At 35.4% G+C, this 20,087-nt stretch overlaps 1 protein-coding gene across 2 annotated transcripts in view; it reads right to left on the bottom strand.

Moving 5' to 3' along the window:
- Positions 1 to 19,801, bottom strand: part of MNS1 (meiosis specific nuclear structural 1) — a 51,258-nt gene extending 31,457 nt beyond the window's left edge. For both annotated transcript variants that reach the window (XM_030814051.1, XM_030814050.1), the window contains exons 1-4: positions 19,633 to 19,801; positions 18,702 to 18,923; positions 11,104 to 11,231; positions 1,538 to 1,640 (exon numbers count right to left, since the gene is read on the bottom strand). In XM_030814051.1, coding sequence (XP_030669911.1) covers positions 1,538 to 1,640; positions 11,104 to 11,231; positions 18,702 to 18,923; positions 19,633 to 19,635 — 456 coding nt within the window. In that variant the 5' untranslated portion in view covers positions 19,636 to 19,801. The remainder of the gene's footprint in view (positions 1 to 1,537; positions 1,641 to 11,103; positions 11,232 to 18,701; positions 18,924 to 19,632) is intronic.
- Between the last annotated feature and the right edge of the window lie 286 nt (positions 19,802 to 20,087).

Raw genomic sequence — 20,087 nt, 5'->3', positions numbered from 1 at the left:
GATGGGTTAAACCCCTTATTTCTTTTGAGCATTTTTCAAATCATTTAATAAAATAAGTTTTAAATGAAATATATAGAGGCAATTTTTTAAACTACCCTTTACTTTTATGATCACATCCTGAATGATGGAATGGTCAGCAGCATCAAACATAAAGAGTAAACAGATTTAAAATATGAATACTGAATGTCATTCCTGACATCACTGAAGCCTTTAACATATACTCTGATAATATGGCATGACCAAAAATTTTTCTGATTATCCTCTTTGTACATGCTATACTAAATTCTTTATTAAAAAAATGAGACGACAATAACATTTATGTGTAGATTACCACACACTTACAGAAAACAATGTTCTTATTTTACAGATAAGAAAACTAAGGCTCAGAGTAAAAGCCAAAACTAGTACTTACATGACACCTAGTCAAGTCCTAGCAGTATTCGACTTTCATTTTGTGGATCAATTTTTATTTGGAAAATAGCAGCAATTCTCTTAGGAGTCAGATTAAAACGTCTACAACTACCTTGAATAACCTCAACTATCAGGATAATTAAAATCGCCAACCAGTGGACAAACAGGACATTGTTTGTGCTACTTTCTTTTTCAAAGGACAGAACTATATGGCTTAGCAAATGAAGTCTCTCTACCTTCTCTTATCACCTGCCACACCTAAACATATTCCTATTAACAGCATGCTGTGTACCTGCTAGACATTTTCTATACTAACACAATTGTACACACGCAACACACACATATATGTGTCATTTATGGCATCTATTCTTAATTGATACCCATATTGCACTGCACTGGTTAAGTATTTTGATATCGCCCCATAAGAGTGTGCGTGTGTGTGTACATATGTTTACGTGGACATACACAATAGATATGTATGTGTATATATACATTCATATACAATTGGCCCTTCTGTTTGATAATGAGAGCTCAAGGGATGATGTGCACCCTTTTAACTAACTGTTAATTCAGTAAACCCTATTTTATATTCATACAGCATAACACTCCTGGTGAGTAGGCCTGAGGTTCCTTTGCCCAAGAGTAACTCTTATCTTCAACTTGGTACCATATCAGGAGTTAGAAAAGGGGACAAAAGCAGAGAGAAACATGAGAAAAAGAGACGGATTTTATAAAACAGGAAAGTTTCCTACATAAAATTATCAAGTAGTTTACTCTTAAAAACATTTAAAAAATTAAAAATTTCATAACATTCTAAAATATACTTATCATGCTAACAATTTATACTGTACTACTTTGTCAGTGAATAATCAGAGACTATAAAGAATGCTGGGAGTTACTGAATATAGCTGGTCATTCCAAGCAGCAACCTCTGTTTCTGAAAGGCTCTAATACTAAAAATGAAATCACCCAGGATTTTCTACATCTTAAGGATCTGAAAATTTACAAATATTTAAGAAATCTAGCAGTGTAAATTCTTTATACAATATGACAATTTTTTAAGAAACAAGTCTAATTTTTATTTTCTAAATGAAGCTAAAAACGTAATGACCAGAAACATGATTACCATTTGTTCATATTTAATGGCATCCTTTTCAGCAATCTGAGCTGCCCTTTCTTTATTCATGTAAGCTGCTTTTAATTTCTTCTCCAATTCTCTAAGCTCAATGCTGTTTAAAAAAACAAAAACAAATTTAAATGTTAGGACCATGAGAGAATGAAAACCTCACAGAAAACTGAGTAACTGTATTTTTAATTTACTCAAAGAGGGAATACAGCGGGTATTATTTTAGATCCATAGGAGAGATAATTCATTATATTCAATGGATGCCTTTAGGGCATTAGAGCTTACATTTTCTGGTTGAAAAGGACTGCTCTGTTCTATTACATTCATCTGTTTGCTTATCCTGTGTCAATACCACACTATCTCAACTACTGTAAATCATAATACGTCTTCATATCCTGGATAAGTCTCCAATTTTGGTCATCTTCTTAAAGACTGTCTTAGCCATTCTTGATACTTTCATTTCCATACACATTTTAGAATCAGCTTGTCAGACTTCACAATAAACAAAACTGGCTGTGATTGTACTGAATTCACAAATCAATTTGGAAAGCACTAATATCTTTACATTACTGAGTCTTCAATAAACAGTATATCCTTCTAATTATTTGGTTTTTAAAAAGTCTATCAATGTTTATATCTGTGTTTTATTTTGGTAGTTTTATACTTTTCATTAGGTATTTTTCATATTCTTCTACAGATTATTTTTCAAATCTCACTTTCTAATTGTTGATAATTTACAGAAATACAATTAATGTTTATATACTAACTTTATACCCAACAACATCACTGAATTTATTTTTTAGTTTTCAGTTTTACTGATGTACAATATTCAATAAACTGAACATGTTTAAAGGATACAGTTTGATAAGTTTTGACATATGTATGCACCTGTGAAACCATCCCCACAATCAAGATCATGAACACATCCCAATCATTTCCTTATAAACCTGTGGTACCTCTCTTCTACCCCTTTATGTTTGCACTTATCCTGAGGCAAGCTAATTTGCTGTCACTTTAGGCCGTATAAATTTTCTAGAATTCATACAAATAGAATCATAGTGCAGGTACCATTTTTCTCTGGCTTCTTTCACTCAATATTTTCAAATACATCCATTTATTGCATATAGTAATTGCTTACTCCTTTTTACTGCAGGATATTATTTTAAGATTATAGATATCCACTCACATTGCTTATCTATTCACATGCTGATAGACATTTGAGTTGTTTCAAGTATGTGGATATTGCAAATAAAGCTGCTATGGAAATTTGAGTACCAGTTATTTGTGGTCATAGGCTTTCATTTCTCTTGGATAAATACCTAGGGTGGAATGATCAGGTCATACAGTAGATGCATGTTCAGCTTTTTAAGAAGCTACCAAACTGTCTACTAAAGTGGTTTTAAGTTTTTATTTCAACTTTTAGATACTGGGGTACATGTGCAGATTTGTTACATGAGAATATTGTGTGATACTGAGATTTGGAGTACAGCTCTTGTCACCCAGGGAGTGAGCACAGAATCAAATGGGTTGTTTTTTAACCCACTCCTCCTCCACCCTCTTGTAGTCCACAGTGTCTATTGTTCCCATATATGTCTATGTGTACTCAATGTTTAGCTCCCACCTATAAGTGAGAATATGCAGTATTTGGTTTTCTGTTACTGCGTTAATTTGCTTAGGATATCGGCCTCCAGCTCCATCCATGTTTCTGCAAAGGACATAATTTCATTCTTTTTATGGCTGTAGAGTATTCCATGGTATATATGTACCACATTTTCTTTATCCAATTTCCCACTGGTGGGCACCTGGATTGATTCCATGTCTTTGCTATTATGAATAGCACAGCAATAAACATATAAATGCATATGCCTTTTTGGTAGAATGATTTACTAATTCTTATTTTTTAGATTTTTTTTTTTTTTTTTTTTGGAGACGGAGTCTCGCTCTGTCATTCAGGCTGGAGTGCAGTGGTGTGATCTCAGCTCACTGCCAGCTCCGTCACCCAGGTTCACGTGATTCTCCTGTCTCAGTCTCCCAGGTAGCTGGGACTACAGGTGTGTGCCACCATGCCCAGTTAATTTTTTGTATTTTGAGTACAGATGGAGTTACACCATGTTGGCTAGGCTGGTTTCAAACTCCTGACCTCAGATGATCCACCCGCCTTGGCCTCGCAGAGTGCTGGGATTACAGGCATGAGCCACCGCACCCAGCTATTTGTAGATGCTTTTGGATGTTCTACACATACAATCATATCATCTGTGAATAATTCAAGTTTTATTCCTTTAATGCCAATCCTAGCACCTGTCTTTGCTTTTTCTTGCCCTATTGCACTGATTAGTATGTATAATACAAAGATGACTAGAAGTTGTCAGAGCAGGCATCCCTGTCTTCTTCTCAATGTCAGAGGGAAAGTGTTTAACATTTTGCTATTAAGGATAATGTTGCTGTAAATTCCCTTTTATCCCTAGCTTGCTACACTCTTTTTATTAAATCATAGAGTGATGATTCATATCAATGGGCTTTTTCTAATCATATAATTGTTAATAGGATGAATTACATTTACTGATTTTTAAAATGTTAAACCACCTTTGCATTCCTGGAATAAATTAAATTTGGTCAGGATGATTTATCTTTCTTATATAGCACTGGATTTCATATTGACTAATATTTCAGATTACAGGAGCTAAATTCATGAGAGAGATTAGTCTACAGGTTTCTCATAATATCCTATTCAGGTACTGATCTGATTAAAACAAATTGGGAAGTGCTTCCTCTTTTTCTGTTCTACAGAACTATGTAAGATTGGTGTTACTTTGTCCTGAATGTCTGGTAAAATTCACCTAGCCCTGTAGGTTTATTTGTGGACAAGGTTAAATTACAGATGCAATATCTTTAAAAGTTATAGGAACATTTAGCTATTTCTTCTTGTGCCAGTTTGGTAAAATGTGCTAAGAATTTATCTGTTTCATCTACATTTTCAAATTTTCATAAAATTGTTTGCAATATCCTACTATGGTCCATTAAGTGTTTGTATGATCTATAGTGATATCACATTATCCATTCCAAAAGCTGGTTATTTGTACATTCTCTTTTACTCTATCATTCCTACCAAGGGGTTGTCAATTTTATTCACCTTTTTATGGCACAATTCTTGGCTTTATTTATTCTACTTTATGTTTATATTCTAACTGACTCATTTCTGCTCTTATCTTTATTATTGCCTTCCTGCTACCTTCTTTTTGTAATCATTCCAGAAGAGAATTTGCAGTTTGTTTTCAGTAATTCCAGATGGAGTCTTCCTTTCTAATATAGTTATTTCAGATTAAGACCTACCCTTGAGGAACAGCCTTAACTATATGCTACAAGTTGGTTTCTTTTTTTTCAGTCCTATAACATTTTTTATCATGTGAAAATAGACGTAACAAAAATTTGCCATCCTAACCATTCTTAAATGTACAACTCAGTGGTGTTAATTACATTCACAGTGTTCTGCAACCATCAACACTATTTCCAAAACTTTTTCAATCCCCCCAAAGAGAAATGCTGCACCTCTTAAACAATAACTCCCCATTCTTCCCTCTCCCTAACCCCTGGTAATTCCTAATCCACATTTTGTCTATTTGCCTATTCTAGATATTTCACATAAGTGGAATTATACAATACTTGTCCTTTTGTGTCTGGCTTACTTAGCATAACGTTTTCAAGGTTCAGTCATGTTTTAGCATGTATCATTGTCTCATTTTTTTTTATAACTGAAGGATATTGTATAGTGTATATATACTACACTTCGTTTATCCACCCATCTGATGGACATTCAGGTTGTTTCAACATTTTGGCTATTGTAAATAATGCTGCACCAAACGCTTGTATACAAGTATCCATTTAAGTCTCACTATTGAATTTTTTGTATATTTATGCCTAGGAGTGGAATTGCTGGCTCATATGGTAATCCTTTGTGTAACTTTTTCCCATAGCACCTGCATCATTTTACATTTCCACCAGCAATTTCTGAGGGTTCCAATTTTTCCACCTTCTTGGCAATACCTATTATTTTCCACTACTTTTATTAAAATTGCCTATTAGATGTGAAACAGTTTCTTCTTGTGGTTTTGATTTGCATTTCCCTAATGACAAATAATGTTGAGTATATTTTCATGTACTTATCATTCACTCAACATCTTCTCTTCACTCAACATCTTCTTTAGAGAAACGTCTAAGTTGTTTGTCCATTTTTGAACTGGGTTTTTAAAATTATTGAATTGTATGAGTTCTTTATATATTTCAGATATTAAATCCTTATCAGAGATACAATTTGTTCTTCTGGCCTAAATGAGTTCTGAGTGAGGTAAAACAGATAAGTGCCTTGTGTTAGTTTTTCAGGTAGTCCCAAGGTAGGTTAGAACAGATATCCCCAACAATTTGTGAATAAGATCTGCTCTGCTCCTCCTGAACCAGGGACCAGGGTCCTACACTGGGAACAAGGGCTACCTGCCTCTGAGCTAGGAGGGAATGAGGAAAGGGCAAATGAAGATACCATAAAACTTTCCTACCATTTTTAGGCTTTTTCCTTGTTTCAGCATTTGCTTGATTGCAATAAACCTTTGAATGCTATCCAAAGTTCTTATAAAATTGGTTCTGAGAGTTTCTGCTTGTTTTCTGATGTTTCTGATGGGGGGATGGGCTGGGAGGAGAGACAAGCTGGGAGCTGCCTACTCTGCTATTTTGCTAATGTCAATCCAATCCTGCAACTTTTACTATGTGGTATTTTCATTATTATTCAGTTAAAAATACTTTCTAATTTCAATTTTGATTATAGACAGTCTCTGATTAATGATGGTTTGACTTTACAATGGTGAGAAAACCATATGCATTCACAGTAGGTTCCTCAATTTACGATGGGGATGCATCCCAATAAACCTGTTGTAAATTGAAAATGTAGTTTATTGGGACATGAACCCATCGTACATCAAGGAGCATCTGTACTTTTTCACCAAAGGGTAATGCAGAAGCACATTTTTAAATACCTAAGCATAAAAAGATTGCCTAGTTTTTTTTTTTTATTACATCTAGTTTAATTCCACTATGGACAGAGAAAATACTATGTATAAATTGATTCCTCTGAAAATTTGGTGATATTTTTATTCTGATACAACATTTCATCAGTTTTGGTAAATGGTTCAAATATGTTTACTGTAACTACTAATATAATTGGGTTTCCATTTACAAGCTTGTATCTTTCTACTTGTCCTCCCTGTCCTATGTTCTCTCTTCTCTCCTTTTTGCTTCTGTGTTGGGGGTTCCCAAGACCACCATCAGGTTAGATGATTCACTAGGATACAGGACTCAGCATATAGTTATACTCACGGCTATGATTTACTATAAAGAAAGGAAACAGCAAAACTGGCAAAGGAAAAAGGCACATGGGTGAAATTCAGAGAAAACTAGGTGCAAAAGGCCTCTACCTGTGGAAACACACAGGACACACTTAATTCCCCGAGCAATGAGTTGTGACGTGTGAAATGCCTGCCAGACAACACTAGAGCTCATCAGAGACTCAGTGCCCAGGGTTCTTATTGGGGGTGGTAACTTAGGCACCCTCTACTTAGAACGTACCAATATTCCAGACTCCCAGAAAGAAAATGGGTATTCAGTATAATCCATATATATATATATTTTTTTTTTTGAGACAGAGTCTCTCTCTGTCGCCCAGGCTGGAGTGCAGTGGCGTGATCTTGGCTCACTGCAACCTCTGCCTCCCGGGTTCTAGTGATTCTCCTGCCTCAGCCTCCCAAGTAGCTGGGACTACAGGCGTGTGCCACCAGGCCCAGCTAATTTTTTGTATTTTTAGTAGAGACGCGGTTTCACTGTGTTAGCCAGGATGGTCTCGATCTCCTGACCTCATGATCCACCCGCCTTGGCCTCCCAAAGTGCTGGGATTACAGGCGTGAGCCACCGTGCCCGGCCTAATCCATATTGTTTTCACAGTTTAGGCACAGTGAATCACCCTTAGCAGTTAAGGTGGTAAGAACCTTCTCAAAAGCCCAGTTTCCAGAAACCAGCCAAAGACCAAACTTAAGAGCAGGACTTTCTAAGATAGCCTCAAGCCTGCTATGTTAACTCTTTTTTACGTGACTTTTTGGAATAAGCAATTCCTATTATCATATTTTATTCTCTATTAGTCAGTTATATTTTCTTTTCCAAATTTTTATTACAGATATTACAGCATGTTTCTTTGTTTCCAGGCGAATAAATGTATTCATTATTATTTGACAATGCAAGATTCTTGACTTTAACTTCATTTACTTCATATCTCATTTTGTCGTATTTTTAACTCTTTACATATTTTAATTCCCAAAAGACATAATAAATATTTTATACATTCAAATTTCACCTAAATTTACTATGCATGTACCTCTTGCAGTTCTGAAACTAAGCTTGGGATCATTTTTCTTCTTCTATTAATACCTAATGAAGAACTGCTAGTATTCCCTTTAATGCAGGATTATTGGTGATCAATCTTCTGTTTTTGTTTCTCAGAAAATGTTATTTTGTGCTCTTTTAATTTATCTCATCTATTTTATGAATTAACAGCTTGATTATCAGTCCAGAACATAATTGTACTGGTATAAGCAAGGTAATGGTAATAGCATTAAGAAGGAAAAACTGTCTCTGTCTTTTCTTTGAAATGGTTTTTGCTGAACTTAAATATAAATGAGCTATGAGGTACTTGCTTTTGCTTTCATAAAAGTATGTGTTAACTGTGTAATAAATACTAAATGTATTTAGTATTTGGGCAATTAATTAATTAATGTATTTAGTTAATTGGGCAATTAATTATAACTACTAATTGTTTAGTGCCATAATTTAAAATAGGATTCCTAAAAATAAACAGTAAGTTTCCCAACTCCAGTTAAAAACAGCAGCAAAGTTAAATTATCTTTTAAGTACTTTCTTGGATTACAAAACCATGTGTTCCAAAATCAATTAACAGGAGTCATGATTTCTGAGCTCAAAGAAATATTTTCAAAATAAACTTAAACGATTTTTTAAATGTGCCGTGCATTTAAAAAATTAATTTCTTTTAGATTAAAAAAAAATATAGGTGATTTTAAATAAATTAGGATACATTTTAAGCACTAGAGCAGTTCCCTGAATTTAGACATGCCAATTTGAAATACAGTCCATTTCTGCATGACAGTGAAAATTTTAATATGGCTTGTGCACAAAATAAAAACACTCTTAGCAATTCTGACACTGCTGAGAGGAGGCATACTCTATGTGAAAGAGTACTCAACTGAATGACTTTTAGTTTGAAAAAATTTTTCACAAGGTATAAAATTCTGGTTGAGTTGTAAATTTTTTTGTATATACTCAAGCACTTTTCTCCTTTTAGTTTTTGTGGGTACACAGTATATATTTGTATATATTTATGGGGTACATGAGACATTTTGATATAGGCATGCAATGCATAATAATCACTCATGGAAAATGGGGTATCCATCCCCTCAAGCATTTATCATTTGTGTTACAAACAATCCAATTATACTCTTTTAGTTATTTTTAAATGTCCAGTGAAATTATTATTGACTATAGTCACCCTGTTGTGCTATGAAATACTAGGTCTTACTTATTCATTCTATTTTTTTTTGTACCCAGGTAAATCTGTTATCTTTTAATTTCTACTGTTTCTATTCAGGATTAAGTCATACTTCTTACTGTTGTCTCTTTGGAGGTAATCATCTTTTTTGTTCTGGCTGCTTTTTTATGATTTTCTATTACTGTTGGATTTTAAAAGTTGTATTACGATGAGTGAAAGTATTGTTTTCATTACTTGCAATGTTCTGAAAATTCCTGGCCAGCATCTCCTCAAATAATGCTTCTGTATTATCCTCTTTCACCTCTCTACCAGGACTAAAATTATATTAATACATCTGCTAGAACTTTGTACCATAGCCCATATCTCTTTTAAATTCTCATCTGTATTTTTCTATCCTTTTGTCTCTCTATGCTTTATTCTGAATATTTTCCAGAACCTTTTCACAGATTATCCCTTAATCTACGTCTATCTAATAAAATCTAATTCTGTATTACTGAAGTCAAACACACACTAAAGTGCACAAATCTTAAGTGTACAGCTTGTAGAACGCTGTTGAACATACTGCCATATGCTTCTTGGCCAAGCTCTGCTTCCCTTAACTCTCAGCCATTTTTTGGAATCAGCAGAAACCTCTAGAGGAGATGCCACTACAAATGCCAAGCTCACATTCTGGTTTCCTTCCTTTCACAGATCTTAATTTTATGCTTTTCCTAGACTTTTTCTCAGGAGGAACATTTATCTGAATAACCTAATCTGCAATTGCTAGAAGTGAAAAGCTCTTCTATTTAATTCTTGTTTTCAGGGAATTAGAGATAAGAAATATTTCATCTTCAGGTGATAAAAAAAGAACAACCATGAGTAACAGCTAATGATGATTGGAGAAGTAGGATCCAAAAAGACAGTTTGACACTAGAACAATATGCAGATTTTAGCAGTAATTCTAAATTTCTAAGGATCAGTAATCTCTTAGAGAATCTGATTAGAGTTGTGGAGCCAGAAAAATACACATGGATACATTTGCCAAACATATTAGTATAATTTAACAAGGTTCAAAATCCATGAAGCTCATCCATGGTTCCTGTAATATTCTATAGACGTCCTGCTCAATTAAGATAAAATGTAACAACTATCGAAGTAAATTTCCAATATATTCAATTACATTAGTATATGATTAGCATTTACTTGGCCCTGAGTTTTGATTAACACTGTGACAAGGCTGTTCCCAAAAAGTAATTCGATCTTAGGCAAGATCAAGAAACATTCTAGAATAATGTCCTGTCACCTGGAGTAGCTGGCAGTCTTTCCTGCAGTATTATACGGAAGTATGGGGGCAATTAAGGAACACTAATAATTTAAACTGTAATCAGAGAAGAAACCAGGATGATGAATAAACTTAAAGCCAGGTTATATAAGAAACAACTGAAGGAACAAGGGATAGTTAACTTACAGAAGAAAACATTTAGTGCATTCATATGTGTGAAAGGACATCTAAAGAAGACAGATGCATGAAGTCACAGAGAAATTAATTTTAAAACAATGGGGGGAGATAATTTAACATTAAGACTAAAGTTCCTACTGCAGTTACTAGAGGTACTGAAACACAGTGTCAACAGCCATTCCAGAAATACTGTAGGAAATTTATGTAGTGGTATAAAATTAAACTAGTTATCACCTAAGGTTTCTCTTAAGATTAGGAATTCATTTTTTATAAGAGGTCATTTTAAAATTTATGTGTAAAGGAAAGAGCAAGGGGACTGATATTTATTTTTCACTATAAATATTCACACTTCCATGAATTCAACTTCTTTTCTCAAATAAATATTTATAGAACTTAAAGCAATAAGTATTTTCAGGCAAAATATTAACTAAGTGAAATGATATAAACAAAGAAATTTCACTTTCAGGTGCTAAGGATTACATAAGAGTTTAAAGATAAAGACTAAATAAATGAAATTTAGAAAAACCAAGATACCTGTTTTCTCTTACTTGTTGCCTCATCTTTTTGTCCTTTAGACTTTCATGTTTTAGTTTTGCCAATTCCATAGCCAGTTTTTCTTCTTGTTTGAGCTGGAGTTCTTTCAATCTCTTGTTTTCTTCTGCCTGAACGAAAAATGTAACTTCGTTGTTTGTCCTCTAGAATCAGATTTTTTTCATCAAGGTTGAATTTGTTTTATAACAGAAAACTAAATGCCTTAAGGCCAACAATTGATGATGTTTTATTTTAAAATACAAAATGTTGTTTCAATAAATACTTTTTCAAAATATTTTATCATGGAAAATTTCAAGTATTGCCAATAGTAAGAAGAATATTAAAATACACTCTCAGGTACCCATCACCCATGTTTTCAAAAATTGTCAACATTCTGCTAATCTTTTTTCTCTACCTTCCATTTCACTCTTTTTTCCCTTATTCTTTTTCTGCTAGGGTGTTTTAAAACAATCCTAGACATCATGTCACTTACCATGTAAATAATTCAGTACGAATATCTACCTGATCACAATTTTTTAAAATATAACAATCATGTCATCAACATATCTAATTAACAATAATTCCTTAGTTAATGTCTAATACCATGTCCATATTCAAGCTTCCCCAATTGTCTCAATATACTTTTCTAGTTGGTTTGCTCAAATCAAAATCCAAACAAGATCCACATATTGCATCTAATTATTATTTTTCTTAAGTCTCTTATATATTCTGTAACAATCACCTCTACACACATTTTTCCCCCAAGCCACTGAATTGTTATAGAAATTAGGACATACATCCCGTAGAATGTTCCACATTGTGCATTTGACTGATTGCTTCCCCAGGATATATCACTAAACTTTTTTCTCTTTTATATTTCCTATAAAAATGGCAGAAAGATCTAGAGGCTTGATTAAATTCAGTATCTAATAAAAACACATGAAAAGATGTTCAACATCATTAGCCATCAGGAAATGCAAATTAAAATTGCAATGAGATATTACTACATACCTATTGGAATGGCTAAAACAAAAAACAGTGCCAACACCAGATGCTGGCAAGAAACTATCACTCATATATTGCTGTGTGGGAATGTAAAATGGTACAGGCATTCTGAAAATCAGTTTTATAGTTTATAGTGCCAACACCAGATGCTGGCAAGAAACTATCACTCATATATTGCTGCGTGGGAATGTAAAATGGTACAGGCATTCTGAAAATCAGTTTTATAGTTTGATATAAAACTAACATGCAGCTGAGAGCTGTGGCTTACACGTGTAATCCCAGCACTTTGGGAGGCTAAGGCGGGAGGATCCTTCAGGCCAGGAGTTTGCGACCAGCCTGGACAATATAGAGAGATGCTGTCCTTACAGAAAATTAGCCAGGTGTGGTGGCACAAATCTGTAGTTCTAGCTACATCAGGAGGTTGAGGTAGGACCGCCTGAGACCAGGAGTTCAAGGCTGCAGTAAGCCATGATCACACCACTGCACTCCAGCTGGGCAACAGAGCAAGACCCTGTCTCTTAAAAAAAAAAAAAAGCCTCCATGCAATTATCACACAACTCAACAATTGTACCTCTTAAGCATTTATCCCAGGGAATGAAAACTTTTTATTTAAAAACCTGTATACAAATGTTTACAGCAGATTTATTCATAATAGCCAATACCAAAAATACTCCAGACATCCTTCATCATGTGAATGGTCAAATAAACTGTGGTACATCCATACTATGGGATACTACTCAGCAATAAAAAGAAATGAAGCAATAAAAAAGAATGCAAGCAAAACTTGGATGAATCTCCACGAATTACGCTAAGTGAAAAAAGCTAATTTCAAAAGATTACATACAGTTTGATGCCATTTATGTAACATTCTTGGTACATGTTATTTTTTAATAATTGAGATATAATTCATATAGCATAAAATTCACCTTTTACAATTCACAATTCAGTGATTTTGTATATTCACAATGTTGTGTATCTATCACCACTATCTAGTTCCAGAGCCTTAAAAAAAATAGACTTTGAAGTTTTGGGTTCGCAACAAAATTGAGCAGAAAGTACACAGAGTTCCCATATATTCCCTGTCCCCACACATGCTCAGCTTCCCCTTCTATCAGCCTCCTCCATTAGACTGGTACATTTGTTACACTCAATAAACCTGTATTTACATTACTTAAACCTATGCATCATTATCACCCAAAGTCCATAGTTTACATTAAGGTTCATTCTTGGTGGTACACATTCTTTGGGTTTTGGCAACACATAATCATATGTATCTATCATAATTGTACTGTACACAATCATTTCACTAGCCTAAAAATCCTCCGTGATCTATCTATTCAACCCTTCCTCCCCTAAAATCCTAAAAACAACTTACATTTTTACTGTTTCCATAGTTTTGCCTTTCCCAGAATGCCACATAGTTGGAATTATACAGAACGGAGCCTTTTTGGACTGGCTTCTTTCACTTAGTAATATGCATTTACTCCACATCTTTTCATGGCTTCATACTCATTTCATTTTGGCACTGAGTAATATTCCATTGTCTGGACGTATCACAGTTTATCCATTACCTATTGAAGGACATCTTGGTTGCTTCTAAATTTTGACATTTATGAATAATGCTGCTATATATTATAAACATTTGTGCTATGGCAGCTATAAAGCTATAAAGCTGCCATATGTTATATTTTTATAAATGCTATAGATATATATAGGTGATTGTGTGTACACACTATATATAGCACCATCTGTGTGTACATTTGTGTGTGGCATAAAATGTCAACATTCCAGAATGTTTACATCGCCCCAAAAGAAACCTGTAACCTATTAGCAGTCACTTACTATTCCTCTCACCTTTTCCCCCAACGCCTGGCACCCACTTATCTACTTTTTGTCTCTATGGATTTGCATATTCTGGATATTTCATATAAATGAATTCACACAATATGTGGCCTTTTGTATCTGGTTTATTTCACTTAGCAAAATGTTTTCAAGGTTCATCCATGTTGTAGCATGTATCAGTAATTCATTCCTTTTTATGGCTGTGTAATATTCCATTGTATAGATGTAACACATTTTGTTTATCCATTTATCAGCTGATTGGCATCTGGGCTTCTACTTTTTGGGTGTCATGAATAATGCTGCTATAGACACTCATGTATGAGTTTTTATGTAGATATATGCCTTCAATTATCTCTTGGGAATATATTTAGAACCCAGCTATACCACACCTAGATTTCTGACTTGCAGAAGCTGAGATAATAAATGGGTGTTGTTTTAAGCAGCTAAGTTTGTGGTAATTCGTTACTTAGCAATTGAAAACTACTACAGCAAATAACGTGTACTCTTCAAAATTGTCAAGGTCATGAAAGACAGCAAAAAGTGAAGAATTCTTACAAACTAGAGGAGACAAAGATTGGAGAAGAAACAATGACTGGCCGGGCACGGTGGCTCACGCCTGTAATCCCAGCACTTTGGGAGGCCGAGGAGGACAGATCATCTCAGGTCGGGAGTTGGAGACCAGCCTGACCAACATAGAGAAACCCCATCTCTAATAAAAATACAGAATTAGCTGGGCGTGGTGGTGTATGCCTATAATCCCAGCTACTTGGAAGGCTGAGGCAGGAGAATCACTTGAACCCAGGAGGCAGAGGTTGCAGTGAGCCAAAATTGCGCCATTGCACTCCAGCCTGGGCAACAAGAGTGAAATTCTGTCTCAAAAAAAAAAAAAAAAAAAAAAAAAAAAAATATAAATATATATATATATATATATATATATATAACTATAGTTTATTCAAATGCAAAGCTTGAGGATAGCCACTAAGGAAACACAAACTCCAAAATAATGGGTCATTGTTCCAACGTGGGGAAGTTAAGGTTTCACTTATATAGGCAGAGACAGAGAAGCTTAACAGGGTTGCAACATTTTCCATTTAAGGTCAGTATATATATTATAGCAATTTAATTAGTTGCATTCTAAGGAACATTCCATGAGAAAGGGTAATGATCTTGAGGGGTCTTATCTCTGGTGTCTTTCCTAATCATTTACAGAACAAGAATATGGAAGATTTAATCTGTAATTAGAAAAGCAGAAGTTGTAGCAGCATGCTATGTGACTCAGGACACATGGCCACGTTCCTCTCAAGGCTAAAAACTAAGGATACATGACACCTAAATGCAATCTGTGGTCCTCAAGTAGCAAAAACACATTAGTGGACAAACTCATGAACTCTCAATAAATCTCACAGTTAACAGTATTCCATCAAAGCTAAATTCTCCATTTTGATAACTTTTCTATGATTTTCATCTATGTAAGATGTTAAGAAGTAGTCAGGTGAAGGGTATATGTGAATTCTCTACACTGTTTTTGCAACTCTCCTATAAATCTAAACTTATCTCAAAATAATAAGTTAAAAATATGCATTTTCCAAGATTTGTTCACTGAAAAGACCTGGAAGCAATGATAACCCAAGAATTATGAGTAAACCTAGCACACAAGTTTTCTTGAAATATTATTTCCACTAAATGATAACAGCGCTTCCTGGCACAATGGCTGATTCCAGGTGTAGGACAAGAAATATAAGAGATAAGCTTTGTATTTGTCAGGGTTCTCTAGAGTAAGTGATTATGAAGGCAGGCAAGTTCTAAGATCTGCAAGGTGAGCTGGCAAGCTGAGGAACTAATGGTTTTGTTCTAGTTTGAGTCCTACAGCCTGAGAACCAGCAGGCTCAAGACCCAGAAAGAGCCAATGTTTTAGTTTGAGTTCAATGACTAGGAAAAAAGGAAATGTCCCAGCTGAAAGGCAATCAGGCATGAAGAATTCTGTCTTACTCAAAGGAAGGTCAATCTTTTTGTTCTATTCAGGCCTTCAACTGATTGGATGAGGCCCACCCATATTAGGGAGGGCAATGTGCTTTATACTCAGTCTACGGATTTAAATGCTAATCTCATCTGAACCTCACAGAAACACCGAGAATGATGTTTTATCAAATACCTAGAAACCCCAAGGCCCAGTCAAGTTGACACATAAAATTATCACAAGCCTAGAACATTTTGTTTTGACAAAAAGCAAGGAAGGTATCAAAGATTAAGGAAATATTGTCAAAAGGACACAGAGGGCCAGGTGCAGTGGCTGACACATGTAATCCCAGCACTTTGGGAGGCCGAGGCAGGCAGATCACTTGAAGTCAGGAGTTCAAGACCAGCCTGGCCAACATGGTGAAACCCCATCTCTACTAAAAATACAAAAATTAGCCTAGCATGGTGGTGCAGGCCTGTAATCCCAGCTACTTGGGAGGCTGAGGGAGGAGAATCTCTTGAACCCAGGAGGCGGAAGTTGCAGCGAGCCGAGATGGTGCAGCTGCACTCCAGCCTGGGAGACATGTGAAGACTCTGTCTCAAAAAAAAACAAAAACAAAAAACGACACAGAGGCAATATAAAAGGGCATCCATCGATTGGCCAAGGATGAGATAATTTGAGCATCAAAAATAATAAATGCAATTAAGTACATAAATATCTATGAGTCTATAAATGTACTTCTAAAAAGAGACAAAGTCAAAAACTAAATAAAACAAAATTTTAAAAACAACCACAACATAGGTAGACACCAATGGAAGAAAATAGGACACCAACTCCTTACTCTGAAAATTAACTGTCTCTTTTTTCAGTAAGAATAAATAACCCTAGTCAATAATAAGTTTTGTGGGTTTTTTGTTGTTTTTTTTTTTTTGCGGGGCGGGGGCAGGGGAACAGGGTCTCTTGTCATTCAGGCTGGAGTGTGGTGGCAAGATCATAGCTCACTGCAGCCTTGAACTCCTGGGCTCAAGTGATCCTTCCATCTTGGCCTCCCAAAGTGCTAGAATTATAGGGGTGAGCAATTGTGCTGGCCCGAGGTAAAGTTCTTTACAGAGGAATTTCAGCTAATTAAATGTGAAAGGAATAAAAGAATCAGAAAATCAGTTTTTATAACCACTAATGAAAGAAAAAATTCTTTTGTGAAACCACAGATGAAAGTTTGATGGGAACCTTTACAGTGAAGAAACCAGACTCTCTCCCTAAACCCACTGATAAATACTGGCATCACTAAAAGTGGAACAACCAGACCTCATGTGTTCCCTGTTGTGACACAATGACAAGGACAGCATCACCTATGGAGTATTCTTGCCAAAAAAGGTGGCCCGCAATCTAATTGTGTCTTTATGGCTAGGTTCTATTTAGAGGAAATATAACAGATAGGGAAATAAATTAAAGGAACATGAGGAAGCAAACACGTATATTCAGAATGTGGGCTACTGGATTAAAACAACTGGCTTAGTTTAGTAAGCTAAAAACATGAAGTCAAAAAAAAAAAAAAAAAACTGGAAGGAGGGGCTGTTTTCAATTAAGAGGGACTTAAACAGACATCACCACCAAATACACCGTATGAACCTTGCTTGGATCTTGGTTCAAACGAACCAACTGTAAAAGCAGATTTTTGACACAATCACAGAAATGTGTTTATGGAATGGGCGAGATAATAGTATTATGGTACTCCATGTAAGAAAACATACATATTTTGTTAGATGTACACTTAAGTATGTAGGAAAGAGTTGGTGTGATACCTGGGATATTCTTTCAAATTAAAGAGAAAATAATAAAAAGAACAGGAAAAATATCCAACCCCTAAGATCTTTCTCAGTTAAAAAAAAAATCATATCTAAGCTTTTGAATTTGGAACACAGAAGGGTGTATATCATTTTTTAAATTTGCTTTTGTTATTCTCCACAAAATCCTCCAAAATGTTTAACATACAGCAGCTACTCAAAAACTACTGACATATCAGAATACCTTTTATGTATTTATGACAATTCACTTCTATCATGTCTCAATTCTTATTAGTTTCCCTTTTCTACCACCTTAATCCCTTAAAATATTGAGATATACCTAAGTGTTCATTTTCTACCACTTAATAATGTATATGTTAAGTTCAGTAAATTTTTTAAAGGCACCCTTAAATTTTTGTCTTTAGAAATTTATGAAAGGCAACACAATTGTACTTACATGAACAAAACTGGTAGTAATTACAGAGTTCATATTTATGTTAAAAAAAATCTGAGTGCTTATTCTGTACCAGGCACTATTCCAAGGGCTTTGCATGTATTAACTCATTATTAAAACAATCCTAAGTAGGAGGTACTATTCTTATTCACCATTTTATAGAAAAAGCATAAAAAATAAAAGCAGGTGGGGTGCGGTGGCTCACTCCTATAATCCCAGCACTTTGGGAGGCCGAGGCGGGCGGATCATGAGGTCAGGAGTTCGAGATTAGCTAAAAAAAAAAAAAAAAAAAAAAAAAAAAAAAAAAAAGAAAAAAAAAAAAAAAAAAAAAAAAAAAAAAAAAAAAAAAAAAAAAGATTCAGGTCTAGCTAGAGTAGGATTCAAAGACAGGCCGGCTCCAGAAACCCAGCTCTTTACGATTAAACTGATCTGAGGCACAATCAGGCATCACTTACCTGCTGCGGTTATCTACTCATTTCCAGCATTAGCAGCTCACTTTCATCGTTTCCAAGGTGCAAAACGAAGAAAAAAAAATGTAACAATGAATAGTAAAACTTGCCTTTTGAATGGCCTCTTCCATATCCAACTCAAATTGTTCATTTTGTAATAATCTGAGAAATTGCTTGCGGTCAACACGGTTATCATTTTCGTTCTGCACCATTTGATTCCTGATTTGACTGTTGATGTTTTTTAAAGCTTGGACATGTAATTTTTTGCAGTAGTTTTCATCCACTAATTTCTGATGCCTTTCACTACAGCTCAAATTTCTCCTTTTGGAAGCCTAAGATGGAAGAAAAAAAGATGCATATTTTGATATTCCAAAATCTATTTTTTAAAAATGTATTGATATAAACCTTAGTAACAAAGGATACAAAGAGCCTGGCTTCCTTCCTAAATTCACAGGAGTATACCGAATAAAAAGTAAACGTGGTAAATATGTTCACATATCGATTAAATAGGTACTGTTATTGTTACCTATTTTATAGATGAAACATGAAAAGTCACTTTACCCAAGGTTCTGCAGCTAATAAATAGCTGTGCTAGGATTAATCGCACCCTACAGACCCAGATCTTTACTACCACCAGGGAATTTCTCCTCCCTTTATTCCACCCACCACGACTACCACCACAGGGCCATAAAGTGCTGTTCAGAAGCTGGTCAGGTTTTCCTAATATAAATGTAATAGGTCAATTCGCTGCTATTTATCCATTCGCTTTCTCCTACACTTTTATTTCTACTTATTTCTTCAGAGGTTCTATTGGGCAGATTTAAAGATGTATTTAATACACTACGCGAAAAGTGCCAAAAAGGCTGGAAACCACCGCGAGCGTCCCTTCTAACAGCACCTGAAGCCTCCGAAAGCAAATACAAATTTCCCAATTAATGACCAGATTAAGCACTTAAAATCCTTTTTTAGAAGCAGATGAGCGCCAAACTAAAATTAAATCAACAAATAATCAAGGAGTTTCGAGTCCCCCAACTGGCTCACCATCTTGGCTGACGAAAAACACACCCTCTCGTGGGACCGCCGCCACCACCACCTCCCACCGCAAACGCAGCGGCCAGCAGCCCCAAGAAGCGCAGCTGGCTGCGCGCGCTCAGGTGTTTACGCCGCGTCCTGGCGACGGTGGAGCTGCGCACCCTCCGCTCGACCAAAACTGACCCACAAAGAACGTGGCCTCCCATTGGACGCGATAAGATCCAATCGGCATTGAGCTTCTTAGGAACAAGGCAGGAGGGCTACTTCCATAGGTCTAAATTAGAAAAGCGGGAAGTTCAGATTGTGGCCTGACCCAGGCGTTTGCAGTGGGCTAGGGAAGCTCGATTTCCCTCCAGCGGCCGAACTGTGGTTTGAGTGGGTTTGGGAGCCAAGTTCAGGCCTGTGGAAACTGCGCACAGAGAAATACGCAAACTACTGCCTAATACATGGAGCCGAAGGCAATT

Source organism: Nomascus leucogenys, chromosome 6 (assembly GCF_006542625.1).
Source record: "Nomascus leucogenys isolate Asia chromosome 6, Asia_NLE_v1, whole genome shotgun sequence".
Lineage (NCBI taxonomy): Eukaryota > Metazoa > Chordata > Mammalia > Primates > Hylobatidae > Nomascus > Nomascus leucogenys.
This window is presented reverse-complemented; position numbering and strand designations above follow the sequence as displayed.